This window comes from Peromyscus eremicus, chromosome 8a (assembly GCF_949786415.1).
Source record: "Peromyscus eremicus chromosome 8a, PerEre_H2_v1, whole genome shotgun sequence".
Classification (NCBI taxonomy): domain Eukaryota; kingdom Metazoa; phylum Chordata; class Mammalia; order Rodentia; family Cricetidae; genus Peromyscus; species Peromyscus eremicus.
Genome location: NC_081423.1, coordinates 42,154,304 through 42,181,898, shown reverse-complemented (window position 1 = coordinate 42,181,898; position 27,595 = coordinate 42,154,304). Strand labels below are relative to the sequence as shown.

The window sequence follows — 27,595 nt, the reverse complement described above, 5'->3', positions numbered from 1 at the left end:
AATGGAAAAAAAAAAGAAAATATGACTGTGATGAACACAGACTTTTTTCCTTGTCACTGTTCCCCAAACAATACAGTGTAATGCTGCACCGAGTACTTCTATGGTATTGGCTACTAAAAACCAGTTATTTAAAATGTGCCGGCAGACGTAGGCAGAGTGCAAATACTTCATTTTTTATATGGGACTTGAGTGCCCTCAGATTTTGATATCTGTGGGGTTCTAGACCAACTCTCCATCAAGACACGGGAGATAGAGGTCGGAGGAGGAGAAGTTGAAGATCATAGCAAGTTCAGGGCTAGCCTGGGGTGCATGAAACCATGTTTCAAAAAAGGAAATCAGTGAAATGTAGACCTTAAGTGTGAACCACACAGATGCCTGTGGGTAGAGTAGACCTGTTCTTTGTGTGACAGCCTACGGCTCAGAGTCCTTCTCTCTGTACCATCCAGTGTTGGGCCTTTCGAGTGGAGTCCTACCTCCAAGGCATGTGTGGGTGCAATTGTGTGTACGCAGGACCCATGTCTATCTCCTCCTCCTCCTCCTTCTTTTTCTGCTGCTACTTCCTCCTCCTCCTCCTCTTCTCCCTCTTCTTCCTCTTCTTTTTCTTTCAAGACAGGATTTTGTAACATGAATTCTATAGTAGGTCTTTTAATAAAAAACCCGGAGCCAGATATTGGGGTAAATGCTGAAAGATCAGAGAGACAAAGGAACAAGCCACTGTTAAGTCTCAACTTGCCAACTCCACGAGTCCTCTGAAAGCCTGTCAGTCCTCAGCCGAAAGGCCTCAGTCGAAAAAGCTTCAGCCAAAAAGCTTTAGTTCCTGTCTCCTCACGCCTTATATACCTTTCTCCGTCCAGCTATATCACTTCCTTCTAAGTGCTGGCATTAAAGGCGTGTGATTCCCAAGTACTTGGATTAAAGGTGTGTGCCACCACTGCCTGGCTGTTTCTCTCCTAGACTGAGCCAATCTCATGTAGTCCAGGGTGGCTTTGAACTCACAGAGGTCCAGATGGAGCTCTGCCTCCTGAGTGCTAGGATTAAAGGTATGTGCCACCACTGTCTGGCCTCTATGTTTAATCTAGTGGCTTGTTCTGTTCACTGATCTTCAGGCAAATTTTATTAGGATACACAATATATCACCACAGGGTTTCTCTCTGTGTAACAGCTCTGACTGTCCTGGAACTCAGTTTATAGACCAGGCTGGCCTCAAACTCACAGAGATCTGCCTGGCTCTGCTTCCCGAGTGCTGGGATTAAAGGCGTGTGCCACCACCGGCAACTCTACCATTTTTAATTCAACAACAACAAACTATTTCTAGGAGTTTACATATTCTATCACATGTGTGTGTGTCTGGATGTAAGTATGTTCATGTGAGTGTGGATCCCTGAGGAGGTTAGAAGCTTTATATTTTCTGGAGCTAGAGTTGCAGGTGGGTATGAGCCCTCTGATGTAGGTGCTAGAAATCAAACTTGGATCTTCTTGAAGAGCAGTACATCTTTTTAACTACCAAGCCACCCTCCAGCCCTCAATTTAAATTTTTGTTTGTTTGTTTGTTTTTCGACACAGGGTTTCTCTGTGTAGTTTTGGTTCCTGTCCTGGATCTCACTCTGTAGACCAGGCTGGCCTCGAACTCACAGAGATCTGCCTGGCTCTGCCTCCCGAGTACTGGGATTAAAGGCGTGCGCCACCGCTGCCTGGCTCCCTCAATTTAAATTTCAGTGTAGGCACAATTCTCTGTATTATTTCAATCTATTCAATCAACACCCGTTTGTACCTACCTGTGAGACACAGTGTGATACCTGGGGATGCGTTGGCAGCATGTAGTGATCTGATCAGGCTCCTGGGCACTTCCATACTTGAGTAGTCATCATGTCTGTATGCTGTGAGACCTGAAGCTTTCCCTTGTGGTCTTTGAAATGTAAGTGGGCTAAACCAGGCACAGGGAGGCAGATACCACAAATTCTTCACATTTGTGGATGCTGAAAACACTCCATCTCACAGAACCGGAGAGGAGAATGGAAAGGACCGGGTGGAGAGGGGATGGGAAGGCTGGAGTCGGTTGAGTCTCTACAGCAGAGTGGGGGTAACTGTCACCTCTTTTGCACCCGTTCATCTGTCAATGTGAGATTGACTGTAGTGTGAATTGTGCTGAACGGTGACGAGCATTGCTGGTGTAAGTGGGAGCGGGCAGCCTGTCTGTTGGCAAAGCCCAGCTCAGTACGAAGGGCAGGAGAGAGTACATGAACTTCAGCAGGCTGTGGGCCCTCCACCATCTCAGACTTCAGAGGGGGATATGGGTTTGGGGTTCCGACGCTGACCTCCAAAGGACTACATGGCGCAGATCTGCTTTTGAGTTTCATTGGCAAGGGGTAAAGCAGACTGCTTGCTTATGGCCTCACCTGGGGCCTCGGGCGAAGCTGTTTCTCTTGGCAGCTAACCAAGCCTGGCCCTAGGCTGCAGGAGCTCTGATGTGACTTTTGCCCAGCAGGCCAGAAAGTGCGCATTACCGAGGACCTAGAGGACACTGCCGTCCAGGAGGGCTCCTCTGCCAAGTTCTGCTGCCGTATCTCCCCTGCTGACTACAGCCCGGTGCACTGGTTCCTGGATAAGACCCCCTTGCACAGCAATGAGATGAATGAGATCACTGTCCAGCCTGGAGGCTACCACGTGCTGACCCTGCGGCAGCTGGCACTCAAGGACTCAGGCACTGTCTACTTCGAGGCGGGTGATCAGCGGACCTCAGCTGCCCTGCGGGTGACTGGTGGGTTTTGTGTCTAAGGGCCATCCATGATGGGGACACTGCATGGCCTAGAGGAGCCTTGAAGAGGGGCAGATGACAGCTCTTCCCGAGCTCTGCCTGGTGCACAGTGTGGTCCTGGGGCTCATGGAGAGGCAAGATTAGTTATCAATGGCAAGGGGTTCTCTCATCCCAGGGAGGTAGCCAGTGGCATGGGGGTCTCCCATCTCTAAGAGTTGGTTCAGAAGACTGAGTTGGGTTCTTTCAGTTAATTTCTAAAGACAGAATTTATGGGTGATGTGATGTGAGCTGTTTTCCTCTAGGATGGGAACTGCCTTTCTGTCTAGCTCAGCATTTCTATCTGGCTCCAGCGTGAGGGCAAGAGGCTGATACTGATACCATCCATTGCATGGTCCACTGTGTTAGTCCTCTCGTACAGGTACCACAATCCCGAGTCCCTTTGCCTTTTCTCTATCCCCCAGAGAAGCCGAGCATCTTCTCGCGGCCACTTACGGATGTCACAGTCACAGAAGGCGAGGACTTGACCCTTGTTTGTGAAACCACCACTCTGGATAGCTCTGTGCGCTGGACCAAAGACGGGAAGACCCTGAGGCCCTCTGCACGATGCCAGATGAGCTATGAAGGCTGTCGGGCCCAGCTGGTCATCATTGGTACCACCCTACAAGATGGTGGGCGATACAAATGTGACGTTGGCGGAACCTCCAGCAGCTCCATTGTCAGGGTCCATGGTGAGTGCTGGGTGGCCATGTTTGGGGGGTAAGAATAGAAATATTTCCACAGGAGGCAGCCCCCCCCCCAGCAGCTTCTGGTTCCTTTCCTCTGCCTGCTGTGTAGGGCACTTGGCTTCCTTGTGTCTCAGGGTCCCTACTCCTCCGGTAGTTTCCCCCCTTCTCTTGGTCTCCTGACTCCTGCTTGTGGCCCATTCCTGACTTGGCTTTGGTGGACTCCTGGAGGAGGACTAGCTATAACTATATAACAGCAGCTGTACTTGCTGCTGTTCACAGCTCGGCCCGTGCGGTTCAGGGAGTCCCTGAAGGATGTGGAGGTGCCAGAGGGCAGGGCTGCCACTCTACGCTGCGTGCTGTCATCCGTGGCTGCGCCTGTGGAGTGGCGTCGTGGAGATGACGTTGTGAAGTCCAGCAGCAAGTACAGCCTTCGCCAAGAGGGGGCTGTGCTGGAGCTGGTCATCCGAGACCTAAAGCCCCAGGACAGTGGGCAATATTCATGCTCCTTTGGGGACCAGACAACTTCAGCCACACTCACAGTGAAAAGTAAGTGTGCCTCTCCATACTGTGCTCAGGGTCCGGTGGGAAAGTCACCCCAGTACAGGGGAGTAATGAGGTCTTTTGTCTCTGTACCTGCTGCAGCTGCGTCTGCCCAGTTCATAGGAAAATTGAGAAACAAGGAGGCCACAGAAGGGACCACGGCCACACTGCGGTGTGAGCTGACCAAAGAGGCCCCCGTGGAATGGAGGAAGGGGACAGAGACCCTGAGAAATGGGGACAAGTACAGCCTGAAGCAGGATGGAGCGGTGTGTGAACTGCACATCTGTAGCCTGGTTGCGGCAGATGCGGGGGAGTACTTGTGTGTGTGTGGACAGGAGAGGACCTCGGCCACACTGACTGTCAAGGGTAAGGACCACACGTGGCCGTGTGGAGCAGGGCTTTACCCGTGAGTTGACCTGGTGCTGTCTGCCCAGCTCCTCCAATGCCTTTTCCTCGTGTTCGTGCACCTTCTGTTCACCCCACTGCTTGAGCCATTGTATGAACCGGGGAATGCAGCATCTGCAGCTGGCTTCCCACTCTTGAGCCCTGCGGGGTTCTTCCCGGTTCTCTGCTGTGTCCTATCTTGTTCCCCATCCTGTCCTGTGTCATGTCCTATCCCACAGCACTCTATAGCAGATCTGACTTTCCAATCCGCCTCATCCACCCCCAGCTCTGCCCGCCCACTTCATCGGAAGGCTCAGAAGCAAGGAGGCCACAGAAGGCACCATGGTCACACTGCGGTGTGAGCTGAGCAAGGCTGCCCCTGTGGAGTGGAGGAAGGGAGCCGAGACCCTGAGAGATGGAGACAGATATACCCTGAAACAGGATGGGGCTGTGTGTGAGCTGCAGATCCGCAGCCTGGCTACATCAGATGCTGGGGAGTACCTGTGCCTATGTGGGCAGGAAAAGACCTCAGCCACGCTGACCATCAGGGGTAAAGACCACGTGTGTTCCTGTGTGCCGGTCCCCTCGTGCATGGGTGGCTCTGTGCCTGAGCATCTTTTCTACCCACCTCTCCTCCTTTTCTATGTCTCATCTTCATTCTGTTAGCTGGTATTTCTCATACTTGTTGTATGGGACCCACTTTAGATGCTAGAAAACAATGGAGAATCGGGTCTTTCCCAACCCCAGTGTCCTGGTTGGGGTGAGTGAGATTTCGTGTGTGTGTGTGTGTGTGTGTGTGTGTGTGTGTGTGTGTGTGTGTGAAAACAATTACAAAGATGTAATTGTAGGTCCTGGGGGCACACCAGGAAAAGGGGGAGGCAGGAAATGGAGGAATGGCCCACATAGCAGGAATCCAGGAAGGACAGCCTTGACATGTGCCTGAATGAGAAGGTGAGGATTCACCATGTAACTGTCAGGCAAGGTTGAGGGCCACCCCTTAGGAGTCAGATGAAGGTGAGGCCCCACCTCATGGGAGTCAGGGTGAAGGTAAGGGTCTAACATGTAGGAGTCGGATGGAGATGAAGGTGTACCCCACGGGTATTAGGCAGAGGTGGGTACCTGATCCATAGGAGTCAGGTGGAGGTGGGGGATTATCTTATGGTGCTGAGAAGAGGTGAAGACAAGTCTATGGGGGTTTGCTTGGCCCTGCCCTCACTGGTCAGTTCTACGTCTTCCCACTGGGGAAGGGATTGATGATCCTGCCTCTGGCCACTCTGTGTTCTGTGTTGTACACGTAGTGTCTGGGGCCCACTTTTGTCTATGGTTCCAGAGGTTAATGGTCTTTATGCTTGTGTGTCCCCTGCAATTGTGAACAGTACTTCACAGATAATTAGAGGCCTGGGGAGGGCATTACAGGGAGTAAGGTCACTTTGTAGTGTGAACAGAACAAGGTGCCTCCCTGGACATTGGGACATTAGGACATCAGAGACAGAGGCACGCACACATTGAGGCAGATAGGATATACGGAGCCCTGGAGCCTGGCTGTGATGGATCCTGGCAGTCTTCATGTATCCATGGGCAGCAACAGACCTTCCTAGAGTGGCTGGCCTGCTGGCCTGTGCTCCTGAGTCCAGTTGTGTCCAGGGAACTGGGATTCCTGTCTTGGAGTGACTGGTGATATAGTGATGAGTCAGCTCTCTGTCGGGGGTCTTTGGAGGACCCAGGCACCTCCCTGCAGGGAAGCTGATGGAATGCACAGACATTGCTGGAGGACCCCGGGCATCTTGGAGAGTAGAGATGGAGTGAAACTCCTGCAAGCACGAAGCCCTTGGCCTGGCGGGCTCTGCTCTCACATGAAGAACCAACTACTGAGGCACTGAAGAGGAAGGCATGGTAAGGCCTGGCCATCTTTGTCCAGGCTCTGGCAGGTGGCTCCCATCATCTTCACAAGCATTGGAGACACTTGAATGAAAGCCAGCTGCCATGTGGATGGATCACAGTGTCAAAACACAGAGGCCTGGTGCCATCATGCATTCAGACATTCCAAGAAATGACAGAAGGATGCACCCGAGGCCTGTCCCATGGCTGCAGAGTTAGAAAAAGGTTACAGGAAAACATTCTTCCTATTCCTGTCTCCAGGACACACTATTGATGGCTGAGGTGTAGAAGGTCTCGGCAACCAACTGCTTGCAGAACTGGGTTTGTCCCAACAAGGACTAGGCATGATGGATACCTTACTTGGGCCTTTCTCGAGAGTCCTGCATTTTCCAAAGTTACCCCTGGACCATAAAGTCCTGAGGATGCTCTGAGTACATAGAGCTGGGTGTTCAAAGTTCTCAGTCTTGGCCTGGTAGCCAAAGGAAGTCTTCAGTTTTGGCAAACAAGAGCTGGTTTGTCCCTCCTCTTCTCTGTGACCACTTCCCACATGGTAGCCAAGGACAGGCGAACTGTTTCTCCCCTTGTTCAACTGTGGGTCTTTACCTCTGCTCCCACACATCAGCACGTTTGCCTGCACTGTGAAGATGGGGCCAGAGCCCTGTGGCCACCTACTCCAGGCTGAAAAGACTTGTGACTTCTTCCCATCCAGCCAAGCTATTCCTTCTTCTAAGTCTGTTCTGAGAAGTGGGGTTTTTATGACTTTGGGGAGGGGGGTTCTGGCATCCTGTGTGCTCTCCCAGCATCATCAAAATGAGAGGACAAGAACCACTGGAGGCATCACAACCATGGCATGCTGCGACCTAGGAGCCAAGCCAAGCCATTGAGCATGGAGTTTGCGTGCAGGACAGGGTGGGCACAGAAGACTTGGGGCCAGGGATACCTCCATTGTAAATGCTTCTCTGTCCAGGTCCTGGGCTCTCTCTCCAGACCTCCTGATCTCGGGGTCCTCTGTGTCCTTGCTGCTTCGCCAGGGTCAGGCTGACCAGTCTATGTGCTGCTCCGTCTATGTTATTTCCCACTCATGTCTGCATGGTAATCCCTTACAATCTCCAATGTGTGTTTCGTTGTTGAGTGTCACGTCCTGTCTCCAGCATTCTGTAAGATCCTGGTGATCTTTGTGTTGTCTCCCCAGCCCCACAAGCCAAACTCGTGCACAGTCTGGGGCCTGTGGGAGCCATAGAATGGACTGTGGCCACGAGACACAGTCTAGACCAAGGGAAGTCCCATCCTCACCTGTGCTTAGTGTGCCCAGTGTGTGGCCTGTGTGCAGCTGGCCTTCCTGTCTTCCCTGGACCATCCACATCCGGGGTCTTCCGTGTTCTCAGAGAGTGTGATTGTGTCTGTGTCTTTCTGACCTCCCTAGCCCTCCCAGCTAAGTTTGTAGAAGGTCTGAAGAATGAAGAAGCCACAGAAGGAACCACGGCTACACTGAGGTGTGAACTGAGCAAGGTAGCTCCTGTGACATGGAAGAAAGGAACAAAGACTTTGCAGGCTGGAGACCGATATGACCCGAGGCAGGATGGAGCCGTGTGTAGGCTGCAGATCCGTGGTCTGACCATGGCCGATGCCGGGGAGTACTCATGCGTGTGTGTGCAGGAGAAGACTTCAGCCACGCTCACTGTCAGGGGTAAAGACGCGTGGCTTGGCTTCCTGTTGGCCCTGTCCCTTCCTTCTGTCTTCACACGTGGCACAGCTCCTGTGGTAGCCATCTGTCCCCGCACTGATGTCCTTTGAGTATTTTTCATTTGTTCAAGTGGGTGCTCCTCCTGCTGCCGTACCCACCCCCACAGCCCCCCCGCCACAGCTACCTGCTTCCTTCTTATCTGTCTGTGAGTTCAGTCGTTCACGCCGTGGCTCTTGAGCGATGTGTGCGGCTCTTTGTGGGTTCCATGTCCACGCAGAGACCTTCGGAGAGCTTCATGTTCTCAGTGATTGTTTGACCCTTTCCAGGCCTGCCTGCCAAATTTATAGAAGACTTGAGGAGCCAAGAAGCCACAGAAGGGGCCACAGCCACATTAAGGTGTGAGCTGAGCAAGGCTGCCCCTGTGGAGTGGAGGAAGGGGTCCGAGACCCTGGGAGATGGAGGCAGATACAGCCTGAGGCAGGATGGAGCTGTGTGTGAACTGCAGATCTGTGGCCTGGCCGTGGTGGATTCTGGGGAGTACTCATGTGTGTGCGGGCAGGAGAGGACCTCAGCCACACTGAATATTAGTGGTAAAGATGTGTGGCCAATGGGGTCTGTGTCTTGGTGTCTATAGACATGCTGCTTATCTGGCTCGTCCCATATTCTGTCCCTTTGTCTGTGTGTCACCTCCTTTTAACTGGACAGAGTCCCAACTTTTTGGGAAACTGTATGAAACATCCATGGCTAGCTTCCCTCTACCGTGTGCCAGCATGAGTTAAGTACTGTTTTCTGGTAGATTCCATGTCCCGTTGACATCCAGGCTGAGTCATAGCTGCTGAAGTTCTATAGAGAATGTGGTACCCTTGTGTGTTTCTGGTCCCCTCTGACCATCATGCCAGATCTGTGGAAAGGACCATGGTCCTGATATTAAGAGGATACACCATAGAACATAAAATGCATGGCCTGTTCTCAGCATAGCAGTCCATGGCCTGCCCTCAGTGGGGTTCGTGTCTTCTCTGTGCTGTTCATGCCCTGTCCCTGTCATGTCCTGTCCCCAGCATGTGCTCTGACTGTAACAATCCCTGTACCTTTCTGACATCCTTAGCCATGCCCACCAAGTTCACAGAGTCCCTGAGGAATGAAGAGGCCACGGAAGGCACCATGGTCACACTGAGGTGCCAGCTGAGCAAGGCTGCCCCTGTGGAGTGGAGGAAGGGAGAAAAGACCATCAAAGATGGGGACAGATACATCCTGAGGCAGGATGGGGCCTCGTGTGAGCTGCAGATCCGTGGCCTGGCTGTGGAAGATGCTGGGGCGTATTCATGCCTGTGTGGGCAGGAGAGGACCTCAGCCACGCTGAGTGTCAAGGGTAAAGATCATGTGTGGCCACCTGAACCCGAGCCTGGTGTCTCCATGTTATCTCAATGCTATGTCTGTTCTTCATATGTGGCACAGCTCCTGTAGTGACCCTGTGGCTGTCTGTCCTGTAACTGGGGTCATCTGGGTATCTCTACCTTCCCTTTTCCAGGTCCAGGAAATAGTCTCATGTTCACGTCCACCCCGCCCTCCTCTCTACACCTCCCTGGGTTCTTGCCTCCTCCCAATCTGTTCCCTGTCTCACTGTTCCTGCCAAATCCTTTGCCAGACAAAATGCGTGTCTCCTTGTGTATTCCATGTTCTGTGCAGCGTGTCCTTCTGAGTCCCATGTTCTCAGTGAGTGCTTGGTCATTTCAGCCCTGCCCACCAGATTCATAGAAGACTTGAGAAGCCAAGAGGCCATGGAAGGCACCATGGTCACACTGAGGTGCCAGCTGAGCAAGGCTGCCCCTGTGGAGTGGAGGAAGGGATCTGAGAGCCTGAGAGATGGGGACAGATACAGCCTGAGGCAGGATGGGGCTGTGTGTGAGCTGCAGATCCGTGGCCTGGTTGTGGAAGATGCTGGAGAGTACTCATGCCTGTGTGGGCAGGAGAGGACCTCAGCCACACTGAGTGTCAAGGGTAAACTGAACCCGAGGCTTGGTGTCCCTGTGTTATTTCATGGACGCTTCTGTCTCCACATGTGGTTTCCTGTAGTGAGCCTGCGACCATCTGTTCTGCACCTTCACTCATCCTGGCGTCTCCACCTGCCCAGATGTTCTTGTGTTCACATCCATGCCACCGCCCTCTCCGCTCCCCACCAGTTTGCATTCGTCACCACCTGCGCCTTCCATCCCATGTTTATATTGTGTTTCTTTGCTAGTGTGTCGTTCTTTGTGAGTTGTGTGTCCTGTGTGTAGTGTTCTCCAATTTCATGTTCTCAGTGAGCGCTTGGTCCTTCCTAGCCTTGCCCACCAGATTCATAGAAGACTTGAGAAGTCAAAAGGCCACGGAAGGCACCATGGTCACACTGAGGTGCCAGCTGAGCAAGGCTGCCCCTGTGGAGTGGAGGAAGGGGTCTGAGATCCTGAGAGATGGGGACAGATACAGCCTGAGGCAGGATGGTGCCACGTGTGAGCTGCAGATCCGTGGCCTGGCTGTGGAAGATGCTGGAGAGTACTCATGCCTGTGTGGGCAGGAGAAGACCTCAGCCACGCTGAGTATAGATGGTAATGTCTTTGTGTAGCCACCTGATTGATCTGCTTTCTCCTATCTCTCCCATGTAAGCTGTGCTCTTCTGGTGCCTCTCAATGGCATCATGTCATGCACAGACATATATCTGTGTGATCCATTCCCCCCAACCACACTGGGTTAGTCTAGTCTAGAACCTGTTCTAAAACACAGACCCAGAGAAGAATAGTGTGCAGCTTTAAGGGTGGTGCCTGCATATTTCATCAGTGTCCAGTAGGAGATCTGCTGGGGCCACTTGCATCTTGCTAAGGCCTGTAGAGATTTTAGGTCTGTTGGTTCCAGGCACAGAGTTAACAGATGTCTGTTCCTTGACGGACATGCACAGCAATGTGAGGTCCTGGCTGGAGGAGCCAGGCTCACACTGCTGAACTCAGTGAGAGCGTTGAACTGTTCCTTTGACATGATGCCAGGCTCTGAAAGGTTCCTGTTCTAGTCTGCTCACAATTCTGGAGGCTAGAATTCCTCCGCTGAGGTCTGGCAGTGATTTTGGTTTTGTTAGTGTTTTCCCTGAAGATGTCTGTCTTCTCCGAGTCTTCACATGGTCATTCCTTGTGTCTTCATCCTGATCTCTTAGATGCACACTAGCCACTTTGGACTTGAACCTAGCCTGGCCTCATTTTGACTTAATTATTTCCTTAAGTACTCTTCCTGGAAGTAGAGTGACTCTCTGAGGTACCGGGAAAGTGGGAACTTCAATGTATGAGTCTGGAGGTGGCACACTTTAGCTCATGTATTAGTTACTTTTCTATCGCTGTGATAAAATGCCACGACCAAAGCAACGTAGGGAATTTATCTGAACCTAGGGTTCCTGAGGGGTAAGAGTCATTATGAGAGGGAGACATGGTAGTCAGCAGTAGGCATGGCAGTGGGAGCAGGAATCTGGGGCTCCAGTCTTGAACTGAAAGCATGAAGTAAAAAGAGTGAACTAAAAATTTTTATGAGTCTTTAAACTCTCAAAGTGACAAACTCCAGCAAAGCCACACTTTTTAAATCTACCCAAACATTGCCACCAACTAGGAACCACGTATTCAAATGTCTGAGACTACAGAGGACGTGTCATTTAGACCACCAGAGCCTGTGACATTCTACCTCCTGGCCTCCTCAAACCTATGTTCTTTTTCCATGTAAAAATGCGTTCTTCCAGTCCACACAGCCCGGTGTCTAAGTGTCTATTCTAAGTGTGAAGTTTAAGATTTCATTCACATTGAGGAACCTTTACCTCCTGCCTATGAAGCTACAGAACCAGGTAGAACCATGCTTCTAGGGCAGCGGTTCTCAACCTGGGGGTTGTGATCCTACAGATCAGATATTTACATTATGATTCATAACAGTAGGAAAATTACAGCTATGAAGTAGCAACGAAAATAATTTTATGGTTGGGGGTCATCACAACCTGAGGAACTGGATTAAAGGGTCACAGCATTAGGAAGGTTGAGAACCACTGCTCTAGGACAATGGCGGGACAGGCATATGATAGATGTTCTTACCAAAGGAGGTGGAAATTGGAATGAAGAGGTGGGGTATGAGTCCCACCAATCTGAAACAGCATGGTGATTCTACTGGATTTCAAGGCAGGAGAATTCTCTCTGGTTCAACCCCTGTCCTCTAGACTGGCCCTCAGAGCCCTGAGTGGAAATGGCTTAGGGTCGAGGAGGAGAGTGCCTTCTCCCCAGCTGATGGACTTGGGGCTCCTGGTGGCTGTGGCAACCCTGTTGACCTTGATCCACTCTTGACAATCACTCTCTTTTTTTACTTGTTTGCTTTTTGAGACAGGGTCTTGCTATGCAGCCCTGGCTAGCCTGGAGCAATCAGTGTAGAGCAGTCTGGCCTGGAACTTGTGGGGCATCTCCTGCCTCAGCTTCTAAAGTGCTGAGGTTACAGGCATGAGCCACCCCACACGACCGTGGTCATTGACTTGAAAGGCCACACAAGTGGCAGCTGGTGGCTCTGTTGTCTCATCAGGTTTGACCACCGTCTGTCTTCCCTTGGGTCTCTGTCCCTTCTAGACTAAGTGGTATTTCACCTGGTGTGACATTCTCAATGTTCTTACTTTACTGTGAAGTCAGAAGAGTCCTCCACGGCCTTTCCTCTCTAGCTGTGGCTTCTACAGAGATGACAGGATTGACTACATCCTGAAGTTCTCTTCAGAACATTCTCATTATTTTTTGGCAGCATGGGTAGGCTGTAAATTCTCTAAATCTTCAATTCCCTTCCCATTTTACTTAGTAGTTCTTTAGTTTATCTTTCTGTTCTCTCACTCTTACTATAAGCAGGAAGAAAAACCCAGATTATGCCTTCAATACTTTGCCTACAAACCTCCTTAGCTAAATGTCCAATTTCACTGAAATTCTGCATTCCACAAGGCACTAGAACAGAATTTGGCCAAGCTCATTGATGCAGTCAAAAGGGTCAACTTCCTTCTTTCTAGTTTTATTCCCCATTTCTGTCTGAGGCCTGATCAGATGTGGCATTAATATCCCTATTTCCACTAACAGACCATTCCCAGCTATCTTGATTTTCTCTGATATATATCTCAAAAGTCACCCAGCCTCTAGTCATTACCTGTTACCAGACAGATCCAGATTCTTAGGCATTTGTTACACTATATCCTCAAATTTGTGTTGTTTGGGTGACCATCACAAAGAACAGTAGATCAGGACTCTTAAAACAGAGGTTAATTTCCTCTCTGTTCAGAAGGCTAGAGGCCTGTGATCAGATTGTCAGCAGGGTTGGTTCTGTTCAAGGCCTCTCGATGGTTCCCAGGCAGCTGTCTTCTTCCCCAAGTCTTCACATGGTCATCTTGTCTGTATCCAGATGTCTTCTAAGGATGTGGTTTCTACTGGGTTAAACACTTACCTGCAAAACCTCATTTAGCATTTTCCACCTCTTCAAAGGCCAATCTGCAAATACACTTGTTTTCTGAAGTTGTATCAATTAGAAATTTAGTATACATTTGGAGGGGCACAGCCAATTACAAGTATAACCACGGTGAGCTATGATCAGCAGGGAGGACAGCAGGACAGATCAAAGGCTCAAAGGCATGCCTAGGAGTCCCCAGCTGCAGTCTATCAGGGACCAAGAGTCACAAGCTAGGGAGGTGACACCAAAGGGTGGGGTGTGGATCTAGTAGTGTCAGGACAGGAGTGTGATGTGGAGGAGACAGGGCCTTATATAAGCTGTAAGGGTGAGTCCAAGCATGGACAGTGCTGGATGGAGGCCCTGTGTGAATGGGCGTCCAGTCTATGAGGCTGGAAGGCGTCACAGTTGGGAGATGCCTGTCATGGAGGTCAGTCAAGAAATGTGTTTGCATGCACGATTGATTGATCTCAAATGCCTGGCATGCCTCCTGGTGATGGGAGATCACAGGAAGAACAAGGTGCCCTTGAGAAGATGAGGCTGGAATGGTACCCACCTTCCAATCAACCTGCATCTCAGTAGGCACAGCACGGGAACCTCAGCCCACACACTTTGATCTGCCTCTTCCCACGCTCTCCAGCCCTTCTGCTTCTGTTTCCTTCCCGGATACTCAGATAATGACCTTTGAAACCTTCATAGAGTTTGACGGATTCTGTCCACCTGATCCTTCCTAGCCCTGCCCACACGGTTCATTGAAGAGCTGAAGTCCCAGGAGGTCATGGAAGGCTGCACGGCCACTCTGCAATGTCAGCTCAGTAAAGAGGCCTCCGTGGCATGGAAGAAGGGAAGAGAGACCCTCAGAGATGGAGACAAATACAAGCTGCAACAAAAGGGAACCACGTGTGAGCTGCAAATCCGTGACCTGACCATGTCAGATGCTGCAGAGTACTCATGCGTGTGTGGGGAGGAGAAGACCACAGCCATGCTGACTGTCAAGGGTAAAGACCACAGCTGGCTAATCTGTGTGGTGGTGCCCAAGTATGAACACCATCTGTCCGTCACTGCGTGGGATCCTGTCCTGCTTCCTGGGTTGTGTTACCCAGAAGACAAGAGCCTCTGCAGCCACATCCCCACTGCTTTGTGCTGTGTAGGGTTTATGTTGTTGGATCCTGTGTCCTTTGTCCTCACCGTCATGCCTGAACCCCAAAGTTCTCTAGGAAATCTGAGGTTCTCCTGACGATCTTTAACTCTGCATGCCAGGTCCCTATGAAGTATAAGGTCTGAGGAAGCTGCAGATCGGGCAAGGTGGAGCTGTGCACAGTCTAGCTTGAGGAATACCACACCAGATTCTCAACATATTTGCATGCACTCTTTGGTCGAGTCCTGTGTCTTCTCTGTGTGATCCATGCCCCGTCTTCCACTTGCTCTGATGGAATGACTGGGCCTGTGTCTTTCTGACCTCCCTAGCACTACCCACCAAGTTCACAGAGGGTTTGAAGGATGAAGAGGCCACAGAAGGGACCATGGTGACTCTGAGGTGCCAGCTGAGCAAAGAAGCCCCAGTGGAATGGAGGAAGGGAACAGAGATCCTCAGAGATGGAGACAGATATAGTCTGAGACAGAACCAGGCTGTGTGTGAGCTGCAGATCCGTGGCCTGGCTGTGGAAGATGCTGGAGAGTACTCATGCCTGTGTGGGCAGGAGAGGACCTCAGCCACACTGAGTGTCAAGGGTAAACTGAACCCGAGGCTTGGTGTCCCGTGTTATTTCATGGACGCTTCTGTCTCCACATGTGGTTTCCTGTAGTGAGCCTGCGACCATCTGTTCTGCACCTTCACTCATCCTGGCGTCTCCACCTGCCCAGATGTTCTTGTGTTCACATCCATGCCACCGCCCTCTCCGCTCCCCACCAGTTTGCATTCGTCACCACCTGCGCCTTCCATCCCATGTTTATATTGTGTTTCTTTGCTAGTGTGTCGTCCTTTGTGAGTTGTGTGTCCTGTGTGTAGTGTTCTCCAATTTCATGTTCTCAGTGAGCGCTTGGTCCTTCCCAGCCTTGCCCACCAGATTCATAGAAGACTTGAGAAGCCAAGAGGCCACGGAAGGCACCATGGTCACACTGAGGTGCCAGCTGAGCAAGGCTGCCCCTGTGGAGTGGAGGAAGGGGTCTGAGAGCCTGGGAGATGGGGACAGATACAGCCTGAGGCAGGATGGGGCTGTGTGTGAGCTGCAGATCTGTGGCCTGGCTGTGGAAGATGCTGGAGAGTACTCATGCCTGTGTGGGCAGGAGAGGACCTCAGCCACACTGAGTGTCAAGGGTAAAGATCATGTGTGGCCACCTGAACCCGAGCCTGGTGTCTCCATGTTATCTCAATGCTATGTCTGTTCTTCATATGTGGCACAGCTCCGGTGGTGACCCTGTGGCCGTCTGTCCTGTAACTGGGGTCATCTGGGTATCTCTACCTTCCCTTTTCCAGGTCCAGGAAATAGTCTCGTGTTTACGTCCACCCCGCCGTCCTCTCTACACCTCCCTGGGTTCTTGCCTCCTCCCAATCTGTTCCCTGTCTCACTGTTCCTGCCAAATCCTTTGCCAGACAAAATGCGTGTCTCCTTGTGTATTCCGTGTTCTGTGCAGCGTGTCCTTCCGAGTCCCATGTTCTCAGTGAGTGCTTGGTCATTTCAGCCCTGCCCACCAGATTCATAGAAGACTTGAGAAGCCAAGAGGCCACGGAAGGCACCATGGTCACACTGAGGTGCCAGCTGAGCAAGGCTGCCCCTGTGGAGTGGAGGAAGGGATCTGAGAGCCTGAGAGATGGGGACAGATACAGCCTGAGGCAGGATGGGGCTGTGTGTGAGCTGCAGATCCGTGGCCTGACTGTGGAAGATGCTGGAGAGTACTCATGCCTGTGTGGGCAGGAGAAGACCTCAGCCACACTGAGTGTCAAGGGTAAAGATCATGTGTGGCCACCTGAACCTCAGCCTTGGTGTCTCCATGTTGTCTTATTGCTATGTCTGATTGCACACGTAGCACAGCTCCTGTGGCCACCGGTGGCCATCTGTCCTGTACCTGGAGTCATTCTGCTTGCTGAAGAGATGCTTTTGTGTTCCCGTCCATCTCACTGCCCTTCGTATCCCTCATGGATTTCCCCCTACTCACCACCTACACCTGCCGCCTGTTTTCTGTGGTGTTTTTAGTTCTTCGTGGGTGGTGCGTTCTGTGTACAAGCTTCTCCAGTTTCATGGTCTCAGTGACTTCTTGGTCCTTCCCAGCCCTGCCCGCCAGATTTATAGAAGGCTTGAGAAGCCAAGAGGCCGTGGAAGGTACAACAGCCACAATGCAATGTGAGCTAAGCAAGAAGGCCCCTGTGGAGTGGAGGAAGGGGTCTGAGATCCTGAGAGATGGGGACAGATACAGCCTGAGGCAGGATGGGGCTGTGTGTGAGCTGCAGATCCGTGGCCTGACTGTGGGAGATGCTGGAGAGTACTGGTGCCTGTGTGGGCAGGAGAGGACTTCGGCCACCCTGAGCATCACGGGTAAACACCTCCTGTGGCCACATGATGATTTTGGACTTACATTCTTGCTTTCTATCTACTCTGTCCCACTCTACCTCTCCCTGGGATTGCCTCTCATTTCTTCCGTAATGCTATATTTGTCCTGTCTGATCTCAGCCACAGCACTCTCCAGGGTCTTGGTGTCTGTAACTTACCCTCTATGCCCTCACACTGCTGGTCATCATGTTGGGACAGAACATGTTCTATGTTCCCACTGTGTCCCCAGATAACCTGCCCTTTGCCAGCCGCATTCCAGCTTCTGTGTGTGCTTAGCTAAATGTTCTCTTTGACTGGGGTTCAATGGATGTTCAGAGAGGACATGAGGGGTCCCCAGTGGGTCCTGTACCCTGCAGATGGGGACATGTTCCTAGTGTGGCTCTGAGAAGCCCAATGGCTGCTGTATCTTGAAGTCTCCAGAACATGGAGGACACAATCCTGCCTGATCTTGAGAGGTCTTGCTATTTCCTGGTGTCTGTGGGACACACTGTGTATCAGAGGGACCATTCCAGAAGCCTTGGAAGAGCTAGCCTATGCTCCAAGGTCTGGTCTGAGGCTGTGATCTTGAAGCACAAAGCCCCTTTGAGTTCTGGTCTGTAGGGGCATGACTAGACTTGATTCTGTTCTGGGTGGCCTGACATGAGTGCCTCTCTGGGCCCTTCGGATGTAGTCCTGCAGGGGACTGGACTAAGTGGGAGTCAAGCACCCAGAGTCAGGTCTTGAGCTATTTCCAATCTCCCCATCAGCTCCCTTACCCTGAAGCCCCCCTAGACCTGTGTTCTCATCCTGCATCAACCCCGGGCCTACCCAGGGACTGTAGAGAAGCTTGTCCTTACCCTGTCTGGCTGCCTTAGGGCACTCAAGGGTGCGTCTTTAATTGGGTCTGTTAGCCTCTCCATCCTCCTGCAGCCCCACAGGTGGTGTTCTGGAAACCACTGCAGAACCTGAAAGTGGAGGAAGGTTCCACGGCCAGGCTGCAGTGTGAACTGTCAGTCCCCAATGCCGCTGTGGTTTGGAGCAAGGGCGGCTTGGAGCTGCAGGCTGATGCGCGCCGAGAGCCCCGGCAGCAGGGGTGTGCGGCAGAGCTGCTGCTTAGGGATGTGCGCCGTGAGGATGCAGGCGAGTACAGTTGCTCCTGCGGCTCCCAGACCACGAGCGCCACACTCGTGGTTACAGGTAGGTGTCCGAGGCTGGCCAACAACTCCAGTGTTTGGGGGCCAGCTCTTGGGGGTACAGTTTTCATGCTGACCCTCACAGTCGCAGCCCTGTTTCACGGGTCGCAGCCAGGAGAACTCATTCGAATGGGTGGCCCCGAGGTCTGCCTCCCTCACCAGTAGCTGGGCGCCTGAGGTTCTCCTGAGCATCTCCTTCATTCTGCCCTTGTCAGAGACCCGTCGTCATATGCCCGCCCTCTGTGGTAGCTTCTCTACTGTCCTGCCAGGTGACGCAAGTTTCCGTGTGTCCCCTGTCACTTTCCAAACCTGCCCCAGAGTTCTTCCTTCACCTGTCATGGTTTCACTGCAGGGGCTCTGTGACCTTAACTGTTCCTGTCTCTGTGGCCCCTCAGGGTTATTTATTCAGGTGTTCTCCCCTCCCTGGTAGCTTCACAGGCAGGTGCGGTAACCTCTACCACTGCTGTATGCGGTCCCCGGTTCCTCCCTGTAGCAGTGTCCTGTGGATCCTGACCACGGATCTACTGTGGGGGGGTTCCCTGACCGTAACACCCTTAACAACTCAGGGACCTGCTCTCATGCTGTCCCTGCAACCTTGCAGCTGCTCCCGTGCGGTTCCTCAGGGAGCTGCAGGCCCAGGAGGTGGATGAGGGGACCACGGCGCACCTGCACTGTGAGCTGAGCCAGGCGGCTGCAAGCGTGGAGTGGCGCAAGGGCTCCCTGCAGCTGTTCCCTTGTGCCAAGTACCAGATGGTGCAGGAGGGCACGATGGCTGCGCTGCTGGTCCGAGAGGTGGAGCAGGAGGATGCCGGTGAATACATCTGCGACGCGGGCCACACGCAGAGCGTCGCCAGGCTCTCAGTTCGAGGTGAGCTGCCTGTAGCCGGTATGTGCCCAGCCCCCTCCTACTCTTTTAAGAGCAGGAGACCTTGTTCAGTCAGAGTCAGGGAGATGGGACCTGTGGCTCTAAGTATATATATACTTATATATATATACATATATATGTATATATATGTATGTATGTATGTATGTATATTTGATGCCCTCAGCCCCCAAGCCCAAGTTCAAGACTGGCCTGCAGAGCACAGAGCAGGAAGCAGGTGGCGTGGCCCGGCTGTGTTGTCAGCTGAGCGAGGCTGAGCCAGGGGCTCCAGTGCAGTGGCTCAAGGAGGGTGTCGAGCTGCGCATGGGCCCCAAGTATGAGATGCGGCGCCAAGGGGCTACGTGCGAGCTGCTGATCCACGGGCTCGAGACCAAGGACACCGGAGAATATGCCTGTGTGGTGGGTGGCCAGAAGACCTTGGCCTCTCTCAGAGTCAAAGGTGAGTAGCTAGACCCCAGGAGGAGAGTTTGAGCCCTTCCTGCCACACCTACCCCCTAGGGCTCTCCCGGGTACAACTTATATTGGGGCCAGGACCTCCACATTTCTCCCCCTCTCATTCCCAAATTACTTGTAGTTCTGATTCTGCAACTGAAGGGCCACAGCCGCCAGGACAGACCTTAGCCCCCAAAGGCAGCCCTGCCTCCTCTTCCCCAGCCAACAGGTAGTATAGCATTGCTGGCCTTTGAAGCATTCTCTGTACCCTTACTTATTCCTACGGAAGGTTTTGCTTCATGGTGACCTGGCCAGGACAGGGCTGGCATCAGTATCAGGGCCAGACACAGCACTCACCATTGCATGACCACTTTCTCTCTTGGCCTGCTGGGAAAGCAAGTGCCCCCTCCCCCCAGCTCAGCTTCCATGCCTGTGAGCCCAGCAGGTGACAGAAAAGCACCTGAGTGTCAAGGAAGGCTTTCAGGGAATTTGGCTCAGGCTAGTAAAGAGCCTCTCTCCTCTGTCCCCTTCCTCCAGAGCCTGAGGTGACCATTGTGCGGGGACTGGTTGACATGGAGGTGCAGGCTGACGAGGATGTGGAGTTTACTTGTGAGGTGTCGCGAGCAGGAGCCACAGATGTGCAGTGGCGTCTCCAGGGTCTGCCACTGCAGAGCAATGAAGTCACAGAGGTGGCCGTTCTTGGAGATGGCCGTACCCACATGCTCCAGCTGAAGGGTGTGACACTGGAGGATGCTGGCACCGTCTCCTTCCATGTGGGCAGCTGTTCATCTTCTGCTCAGCTCACAGTCCGAGGTATCTGGCTCCCGGGGGCCTGGCCTTCCCTCACCCGGGATGAGAATGTTCAGGCTCAGGCCATTTTGGGGAACATAGATAGGCACTCTTTGGGGGGTGAGGTTCTGGTAGTGAGGAGAACCTGTGTGCTGGTAGTTCTACAGCTGCATCTGGCTGGTAGGCTGGTAGAGTGGGCTTCCCAGAAGCTCATATTGTCTTGGTGCTTAGGACCTACGCACTATCCCTCAGGACATTCTGAAGACTGCACTAGTCCAAGCCCAAGGTCGCCTCTAGATTCTCTGTGGGCCAGAGCCCAGGGTGTGCTATCTGTGTAGATCTAGAGAAGGGGATTGGTAGCATGCTCCCATGGGTTTATATCTATGTAGATTTAGAGAAGGGGATTGGTAGCATGCTCCCATGGGTTTATATCTATGTAGATCTAGAGAAGGGGATTGGTAGCATGCTCCCATGGGTTTATATCTATGTAGATCTAGAGAAGGGGATTGGTAGCATGCTCCCATGGGTTTATATCTATGTAGATTTAGAGAAGGGGTTTGGTAGCATGCTTCCATGGGTTTATATCTATGTAGATCTAGAGAAGGGGATTGGTAGCATGCTCCCATGGGTTTATTCTCAGGGATTGGAGTGAGGTATCATGGGACTTGTGGGATATGAGAGCTCTATCATTCAAGGGAGCATTCCAGATGCAAAGGCTGATGCCCATGCTTCCTGTGTCTAGTCCCTGAGGTGACCATTCTGGAGCCCCTGAAAGATGTGAAGCTCAACGAAGGCCAGGATGCCCATTTCCAGTGCCGGCTGTCCAGGGCCTCAGGCCAGGAGGCCCGCTGGGCTTTGGGAGGGGTTCCCTTGCAGTCCAATGAGATGAACGACATCGCTGTGGAGCAGGGAACGCTCTACCTGCTCACTCTGCATAAGGTGGGGTTCTGGGACCTGCCTCTGCCCGCACACAGATGCTTCTGAGTCCATTAGGGAAGATCCTCCTGCAGGGCATTGGGCAGGGGAGGTGACAAACCCCTATCATGGGGGATGGGGAAGATGGATTGGCCCCTTTTGGTCAGGATGGGGTGCAAGGGCAAGCATCTTCCTCCTGCCTCCTCAGGTGACCCTGGAGGATACTGGAACCATCACTCTCCAAGTGGGCTCATGCTCCTCAGAAGCCCAGCTGAAGGTCACAGGTGGGCATCCCTATCCTACACCCCACCTGTGCCAGTGGATGTCTTTGTTTCCCAGCACTGCAGTTGTTCGGGGGATCAGGAGCCCAAGACTTCTAGCTGTGATTTTTGCGCTGGGGCTGTCAGTTTTCCAGCCTGTGGTATCTCAAGCCAGAATGGATGCTGCCTCCTGGAAGAGCTAGAGTGTCTGACTACCATGGGCTTGGGCCTTGAGTGGAGATGGGACCGGCTCTGTGGTTTAGGTCCTTTTGCACTTACATGTATGTCCATGTTGATGTTCATTTACTTACTCAAAAGGCTCAGAGGTGTATGTACAATCACATACCTATGACACATATATGGATTTGGCCATGGTAAATGTGGCCCCAGCATGCTGGCAGGACTTTAGGAACTTTCAGTTTAGAGTGTACCTTGTCCCCAGAGTAAGTCCATCCTATGGAGCTTGGCTTTGAGCAACCTTTCCATGCTGCCTAGTCCTGGTTCTCAATGTGATTCCATTGGCCCCTCCATCATCTACCCACTTACTGATTTATCCTCTGCCATGCATGCATCCATCCATTTATAGCCACCATTTGTCACCCACCCAAGCCCATTCTTCATCAACCTTCCATTCATCTATCATTCATCTTCCACATCACACTACCTATTTATCTAGTTACTCATTATTTGTCTTCTATCTATCTATCTATCTATCTATCTATCTATCTATCTATCATCCATCTATCCATTCACCCATATACCACTTGTACATTCATTATCTACTTATCATCCAACCATTCATCCATCCACTTACCCACCATCCATCCATTCATCCACCCATCTATTCAAGCACCTGTTTGCTATCCAGCCATCTGTTCACCATTGGATGAGACCTCTGATCTCCTACCCTTCACGTCCAGGATTTCAGGATGGGTTACATATAGCTTTGCCATTATGGAGGCCTCAGTCTGCTTAGGGGAGCTAGATGTGGAGAATAGAGCACGTTCTGGAACTTTAGAGATGGTCAGGCATGGTCAGTTCTATGGCCTGTGGGGCTGAGAAAGGCTGCCAAGTGCCAATGCACAACTTAAAAGTTGATTGATAAAGAATTTCCCCGTTGTCTTGAGTAGGGGCAGGGCAGAAAGGGTCTGTGTTTACTAGGGGACAATATGGAGCTGCAGGCTGTGCCTCAGTCCTGCTCTAAGGCGAGATGTTCCCGTTCTGAGAGAGCTGGTTCCTGTACAGCTTTGTTGTGGACAGGCTTGGGAGCTGGTGCTGGAGGAGGAGTGTCAGTGGGGAACGGTGCGGAAAGACTTCTAAAGTAGCACTTGGGGATGATCCTTGGGGCTGCCCCGTCTTGTTGGGCACTGACGTCTCTACAGATAGTTCCTGACTCTTCTCAGCCCCATGCTGTGGTATAGAAGAAAATGCAACAGAAGCACCTGGACTTTGTCAGTTGCCCCCAAGAAGGCATCTGCTGGATGCTCAGAGAGAAACACAGGCTAGGGGGTAGCATCCTCCTTACCTGGCCCCAGGTAATGAGTGGAAGAGACCACTGGTCTTTTCCTGTGTGTCCTGGGGTATTGGAAAGTCAGCTATGAAAACAATGCCCCAGAGCTCTCATCTCCTGTGGTTCTCCTGAGAATCCACTCAAAAGATAGACGGGATGCAGGGGAACTAGATGGAGCTCATCTGCATCCATTAGGCTCCTGAGCTTAGAGCTTGCTGTGAGGAGGAGCAGCAGTATACCCAGCAGTTAAGGCCATGGAGTCCTAAGGGTGGCAGAATCTCAGTGGACATCTAGACAGACTGCCCCTGTCTGCTGCTATACCCTGAGGAATGGAAAGCCACTTCTGGGATTGAGCCCCACACTCTTGGGGCAACAGGTTCTGGGGTGCCTCCTTCCTGCCCATACCAGGTTAGAGGAGGCATCCATTATCAAGAAGAGCCCCAAATGTGGAGTTTATCCATTGTTCCTTTTGAAAAAGATGCCGGATAGGTGTCATTGGCCTCCTGTGGATGAAGCTAGAAGTGCTCTGAAGGGGTGTGGGATGCTCAGTGGCTCACATGCTTTTCATGGGCTCAGTGTGGATGGCCTCTGTACTTTTCTCTTTGATTAGGGTATGCTAACTGTCTGGGGTGGATTTCTGGACCTCTGGTCCAAGCTATTCTGGTCTGAATAGTACCTGATCCCGGAAGATTCTGAGTGGCCCATGCCAGTCAATTTCAAGATTGTTCTAGTAAATTCACTTGGGACCCCAGTGGTAGGGAACAGCCGTTCCCCTGTATATTCTGTACGATACAGGACACCTGACTAGAACAGTGGGCTCCCCACACACCAAGCAGTCCTCCAGCAGACACCAACTGGATGCAATATAACTGGATTCAATTCTGACATTACCCAAAGTTAGCATAGACTCATTAGTTATAGACTCAGTCCCACGAGACGCAGCATCCCCCCACAAAGTCAGTTGCCTAACCTTGCTAACTAAGTGGGTGTGAATGGGGCTCGCACTGCCCACCTGGGTTTGACCAGTCTGCTAGGACATCTGAGTCATGAAACAGTTGCTGTCACTGGTTTGTCACACAGAACATCACCCAGCAACAGTCAAAGACTAGTGTGGGGGGCAGTTGACAGGTACCCCTCCCGTTCTCCATGTATCACTCTCTATCCCCTTGGCATCCAAGACCTTGAAATCCATCAGATTTGTTTACATTTATCTCCAGCCTTACTGCTCTCCCCGAGGCTGGTGGGTTGGGCTGGACATTTGAACCCTCTTGTCACTTCGTCTTCCCGATGACCAGCCCCTTCCTGAAGCAGGCGCCTCATTAGCATAGCCTCTGATGTGATCAAAAGGTGTGTGCTCAGCCTAAGAGCACTGGTGACACTCAGGAAGTTCTGTGCTAGGAACTGGGACAAAGACCCATTTGGCTATCGGATCACATTCCCACGCCAGTGCCCCTGCGTGCGGGCCCCCTCCCCACAGACCCCAGGGAGCCCCAGCCCAGACTTCCTTCTCGCCCTCTTGCACAGAGGCAGCACTGTGCCTGGTACGTGGCTTGCAGAATGTGGATGTCTTCGCGGGGGAGGTGGCCACGTTCTCCTGTGAGGTGTCTCGTGCAGGTGGGCCGGAGGCCCGCTGGTGGTTGGATGGCACCCTGCTTCAGAACAGCCCTGAGAGTGCCATCACTGTGCGCGAGGGGGACTATTCACTCCCTCGTGCTCTCGGGCCTGGGGGTGGCCGACTCGGGCACCATCACCTTCCGCACAGGGCCCCTGGTCTCCACAGCCAAGTTATTGGTCAAAGGTATTGGCCAGTGGGGACCTCCCCATGCTGGTGCTTCTGCCCTTGCTCTTCCCGCATGCTTCCTGCAGGGTCCTGGGGAACTGAGGAGTGTCAGGTACTGACCCCAAGGGCCATGGGCAATTCTCTATGCCTATCGTGTACCCAGGGCAGAGGAAGCCTTCCACTCACTTCCTGAGTGGGAGGTTAAGTCTCCTTGAACTCTTTAGTTGGAGACTGGCCTCCTGCACATTGGCTGTGTGGGACCTGCACACACTGACTCTTGTTAACGACCCTACTGCATAGACATCCCAGACAAAGGCTAGCTTTCTGAAGGGGGACTTCCTGGGCTCCCGATGGAGAAGCCACAGCTTCCAGCTCTGGTTTGCTCCTGTGCACGCCTGCTTCTCTTCCTGTGGGTACCCTTCTGGGGAAGAGTTGGCTGGACAGGGAGGGCAGCAGATTGCCAGGGACTCCGAACAGCTCCTTCCTAATCTTTCATCCAGTGTCTTTGCCTAAGGCCTCCTGTAAGCCCTCATAGAACCAGATCCAGGATGAACGGTTATTGGTTGCATAGGATTTCAGCAGGTGGGAATGGGATGGGACCCCAAGAGTGTCAGCAAGCATCCTTACCCTCTTGGAGAGGGGCAAGATGGGCTGTAGCTGCAGACTTGCAGGATCTGGGGTCCAGGTGTGTTTAAGATAGGACCTGTGTGTTCACTTTGGGCTAGAGGGACCCAGCCTGGACAGACATCTTGACATTGTCAACTGCCATGGGTGGAATGAGGCATGCCTGGTGTGTAGGGCTCTTGGGCAGCCGTGATGGGTCCCCTTCCTGGCCACATGCCAGGCACCTGTTGCTAAAAGCCGTTGCCCACCAAAGCTTCATGCTTACAGCCGCTGAAGCCACTAACATGGACAGCAGAAGGCGGGTGGGCCATGGTGGCACTGTCCCGGGGCTGATGCATGTCTGGCATGTTGGCCGACAGATCCCACAGTGGAGGTGGTGAGTGCCATGCAGGACCTGGTGGTGGAGGAGGGTGGCTCAGCTGAGCTCCTCTGCCAGTACTCGAGGCCCGTGCAGGCCATGTGGAAGATGAACGAGCGGGAGGTGTGCGCAGATGGGAACCGTGTCATCATAGAGCAGGACTGGACCGTAGCCAGGCTGACCCTCAGGCCGGCCCTGCCCTGTGACAGCGGCATCTACTCTTGTGAGGCCGCAGGCACTCGAGTTGTGGCACTGCTCCAAGTGCAAGGTGAGGCCACCTGGCAGGCAGGCCTGACATGATCATGGTAGAGAGGCAGGCCATGGCCGCCAGCCTTGTAACGCAGGTGACCTATGCAGTGAGAACACCGATGTGGGTGGCGACCCAGAGCTATACCCGGGTTAAGACACAGTCTCGTGAACTTGTGGCTTTTATGAGAAACAGCGGCTAAGATAACTGGAAAGAGGGGAGAAGGGGAGGGGTACGGACTTGGGGGGGTCTCCAGTCGATACAAATTTGAAGACAGCATCCAGGCATCAGGACAGGTCTAGCAGTGCTGGTTGGGGGACTTGGGAAAAGGGTGTGGGCCACATCTTGAGGCTGCAGGCACCACTGTGGGAAAGGACACACAGCTCTGCATCTCCAGTGGGCTGGAGTCTGGGCTTGTGAGGTTCTGGTCTGTGAATACCTATGAAGTTTCTCATCCGTGAGACACAGGATGCCCTCAGCCTCATAGAGACCAGTGCTAATGTGAAGCCTCTGGAGAGGGGGATGGGATGGGTGGGGCTGGGCAACCACACCTCCTCAGGTGGACCCTGAGTGCCACCCTCCACAGTGGCTTCTGGGGTCCTGTTCTGTTTAGCCCTTTATACTTTGGGGTGGGGGTGGGGGGGTTCTTGCAAGAGACAGTAGTGAAGGATTGCCGGAGCTACACAACCCTGAACTCTGCTTTCTCCGCAGCCAAGAACACAGTGGTGCGTGGCCTGGAGAATGTGGATGCCCTGGAGGGCGGCGAAGCTCTGTTCGAGTGCCAGCTGTCCCAGCCTGAGGTGGCTGCCCACACCTGGCTCTTGGATGATGAGCCTGTGCACACCTCGGAAAATGTGGAGATGGTCTACTTTGAGAATGGGCTGCGGCACTTGCTGCTGCTCAAAAACCTGAAGCCGCAGGACAGCTGCCGAGTGACCTTCCTGGCAGGGGATGTGGTCACATCTGCATTCCTCACTGTGAGAGGTGCCAGGCTGAGGGAGGGGGGCGTGCTTGGGTGGATGGGATGGGGCTCTTCCAGAGGAGGCTGAGCTTCGAGCAGAGGTGGGAGGGAAGGGGGTTGTGTAAGAAGGTGGTATCCTCTGAGCTCTCTCTATCCAAGCCCGTGCAGGCCGGGAGGGTGTTGGACTGGAGTCCCTTCCACCTTCCAAACTGTGCTGCGACCTCAGTGGAGCCCAGTAGGTTGGAAGGACTGGGGTCTGGGATGGTGGGAGCTGCCACTCTTCAGGGGTGGGGACACACTATTGAGAAGGGTGGCATCTCTAAGACCCCTTCCAACCAAGGCTCTCCTTGCCTGGGAGAGTTGGTGGGTGTCAGATCTTCAGACGCTTCCCATAGGTGGCTGGACTTCCATGGTCTACAGGGATTTAGGGGCACTGGGCTGGGGAGTGGGACAGGATATGGGGAGGCAAAAAGGAAAGTATCCCCAAGACACCCTCCCACTGGACCTCCCTGAAATCTCTGAGGACTCATCCACTAGAGGTCCTGGTGGGCTATCAGAATAGTGGTTCTGTAGTGGGACTGTAGGTAAGCATTGTTGGCCTTCTAGACTCCCCAACATGAGGCCTTCCTGGGCCAGGAGAGTTAGGTGAGTCAGTCTGAGGAACCTCCAGCTTGAGGACTTGAGACT

The 27,595-nt window shown here is 52.7% G+C and overlaps 1 protein-coding gene across 1 annotated transcript in view; it reads left to right on the top strand.

Annotated features, from left to right (window-relative positions):
* The window catches only part of Obscn (obscurin, cytoskeletal calmodulin and titin-interacting RhoGEF), a 125,402-nt gene that overhangs the window by 64,066 nt on the left and 33,741 nt on the right, over nt 1-27,595 (top strand). Inside the window, exons 37-58 of the mRNA XM_059270645.1 lie at nt 2,486-2,758; nt 3,217-3,483; nt 3,760-4,026; nt 4,123-4,386; nt 4,691-4,954; nt 7,706-7,969; nt 8,293-8,511; nt 9,072-9,335; nt 9,701-9,964; nt 10,288-10,551; nt 14,164-14,427; nt 14,897-15,160; nt 15,483-15,746; nt 16,112-16,375; nt 16,699-16,962; nt 17,887-18,153; nt 18,751-19,017; nt 19,199-19,471; nt 20,002-20,277; nt 20,996-21,192; nt 21,377-21,452; nt 26,659-26,931. Of these exons, the coding sequence (XP_059126628.1) occupies nt 2,486-2,758; nt 3,217-3,483; nt 3,760-4,026; nt 4,123-4,386; nt 4,691-4,954; nt 7,706-7,969; nt 8,293-8,511; nt 9,072-9,335; nt 9,701-9,964; nt 10,288-10,551; nt 14,164-14,427; nt 14,897-15,160; nt 15,483-15,746; nt 16,112-16,375; nt 16,699-16,962; nt 17,887-18,153; nt 18,751-19,017; nt 19,199-19,471; nt 20,002-20,277; nt 20,996-21,192; nt 21,377-21,452; nt 26,659-26,931 (5,559 nt within the window). The remainder of the gene's footprint in view (nt 1-2,485; nt 2,759-3,216; nt 3,484-3,759; nt 4,027-4,122; nt 4,387-4,690; nt 4,955-7,705; nt 7,970-8,292; nt 8,512-9,071; nt 9,336-9,700; nt 9,965-10,287; nt 10,552-14,163; nt 14,428-14,896; nt 15,161-15,482; nt 15,747-16,111; nt 16,376-16,698; nt 16,963-17,886; nt 18,154-18,750; nt 19,018-19,198; nt 19,472-20,001; nt 20,278-20,995; nt 21,193-21,376; nt 21,453-26,658; nt 26,932-27,595) is intronic.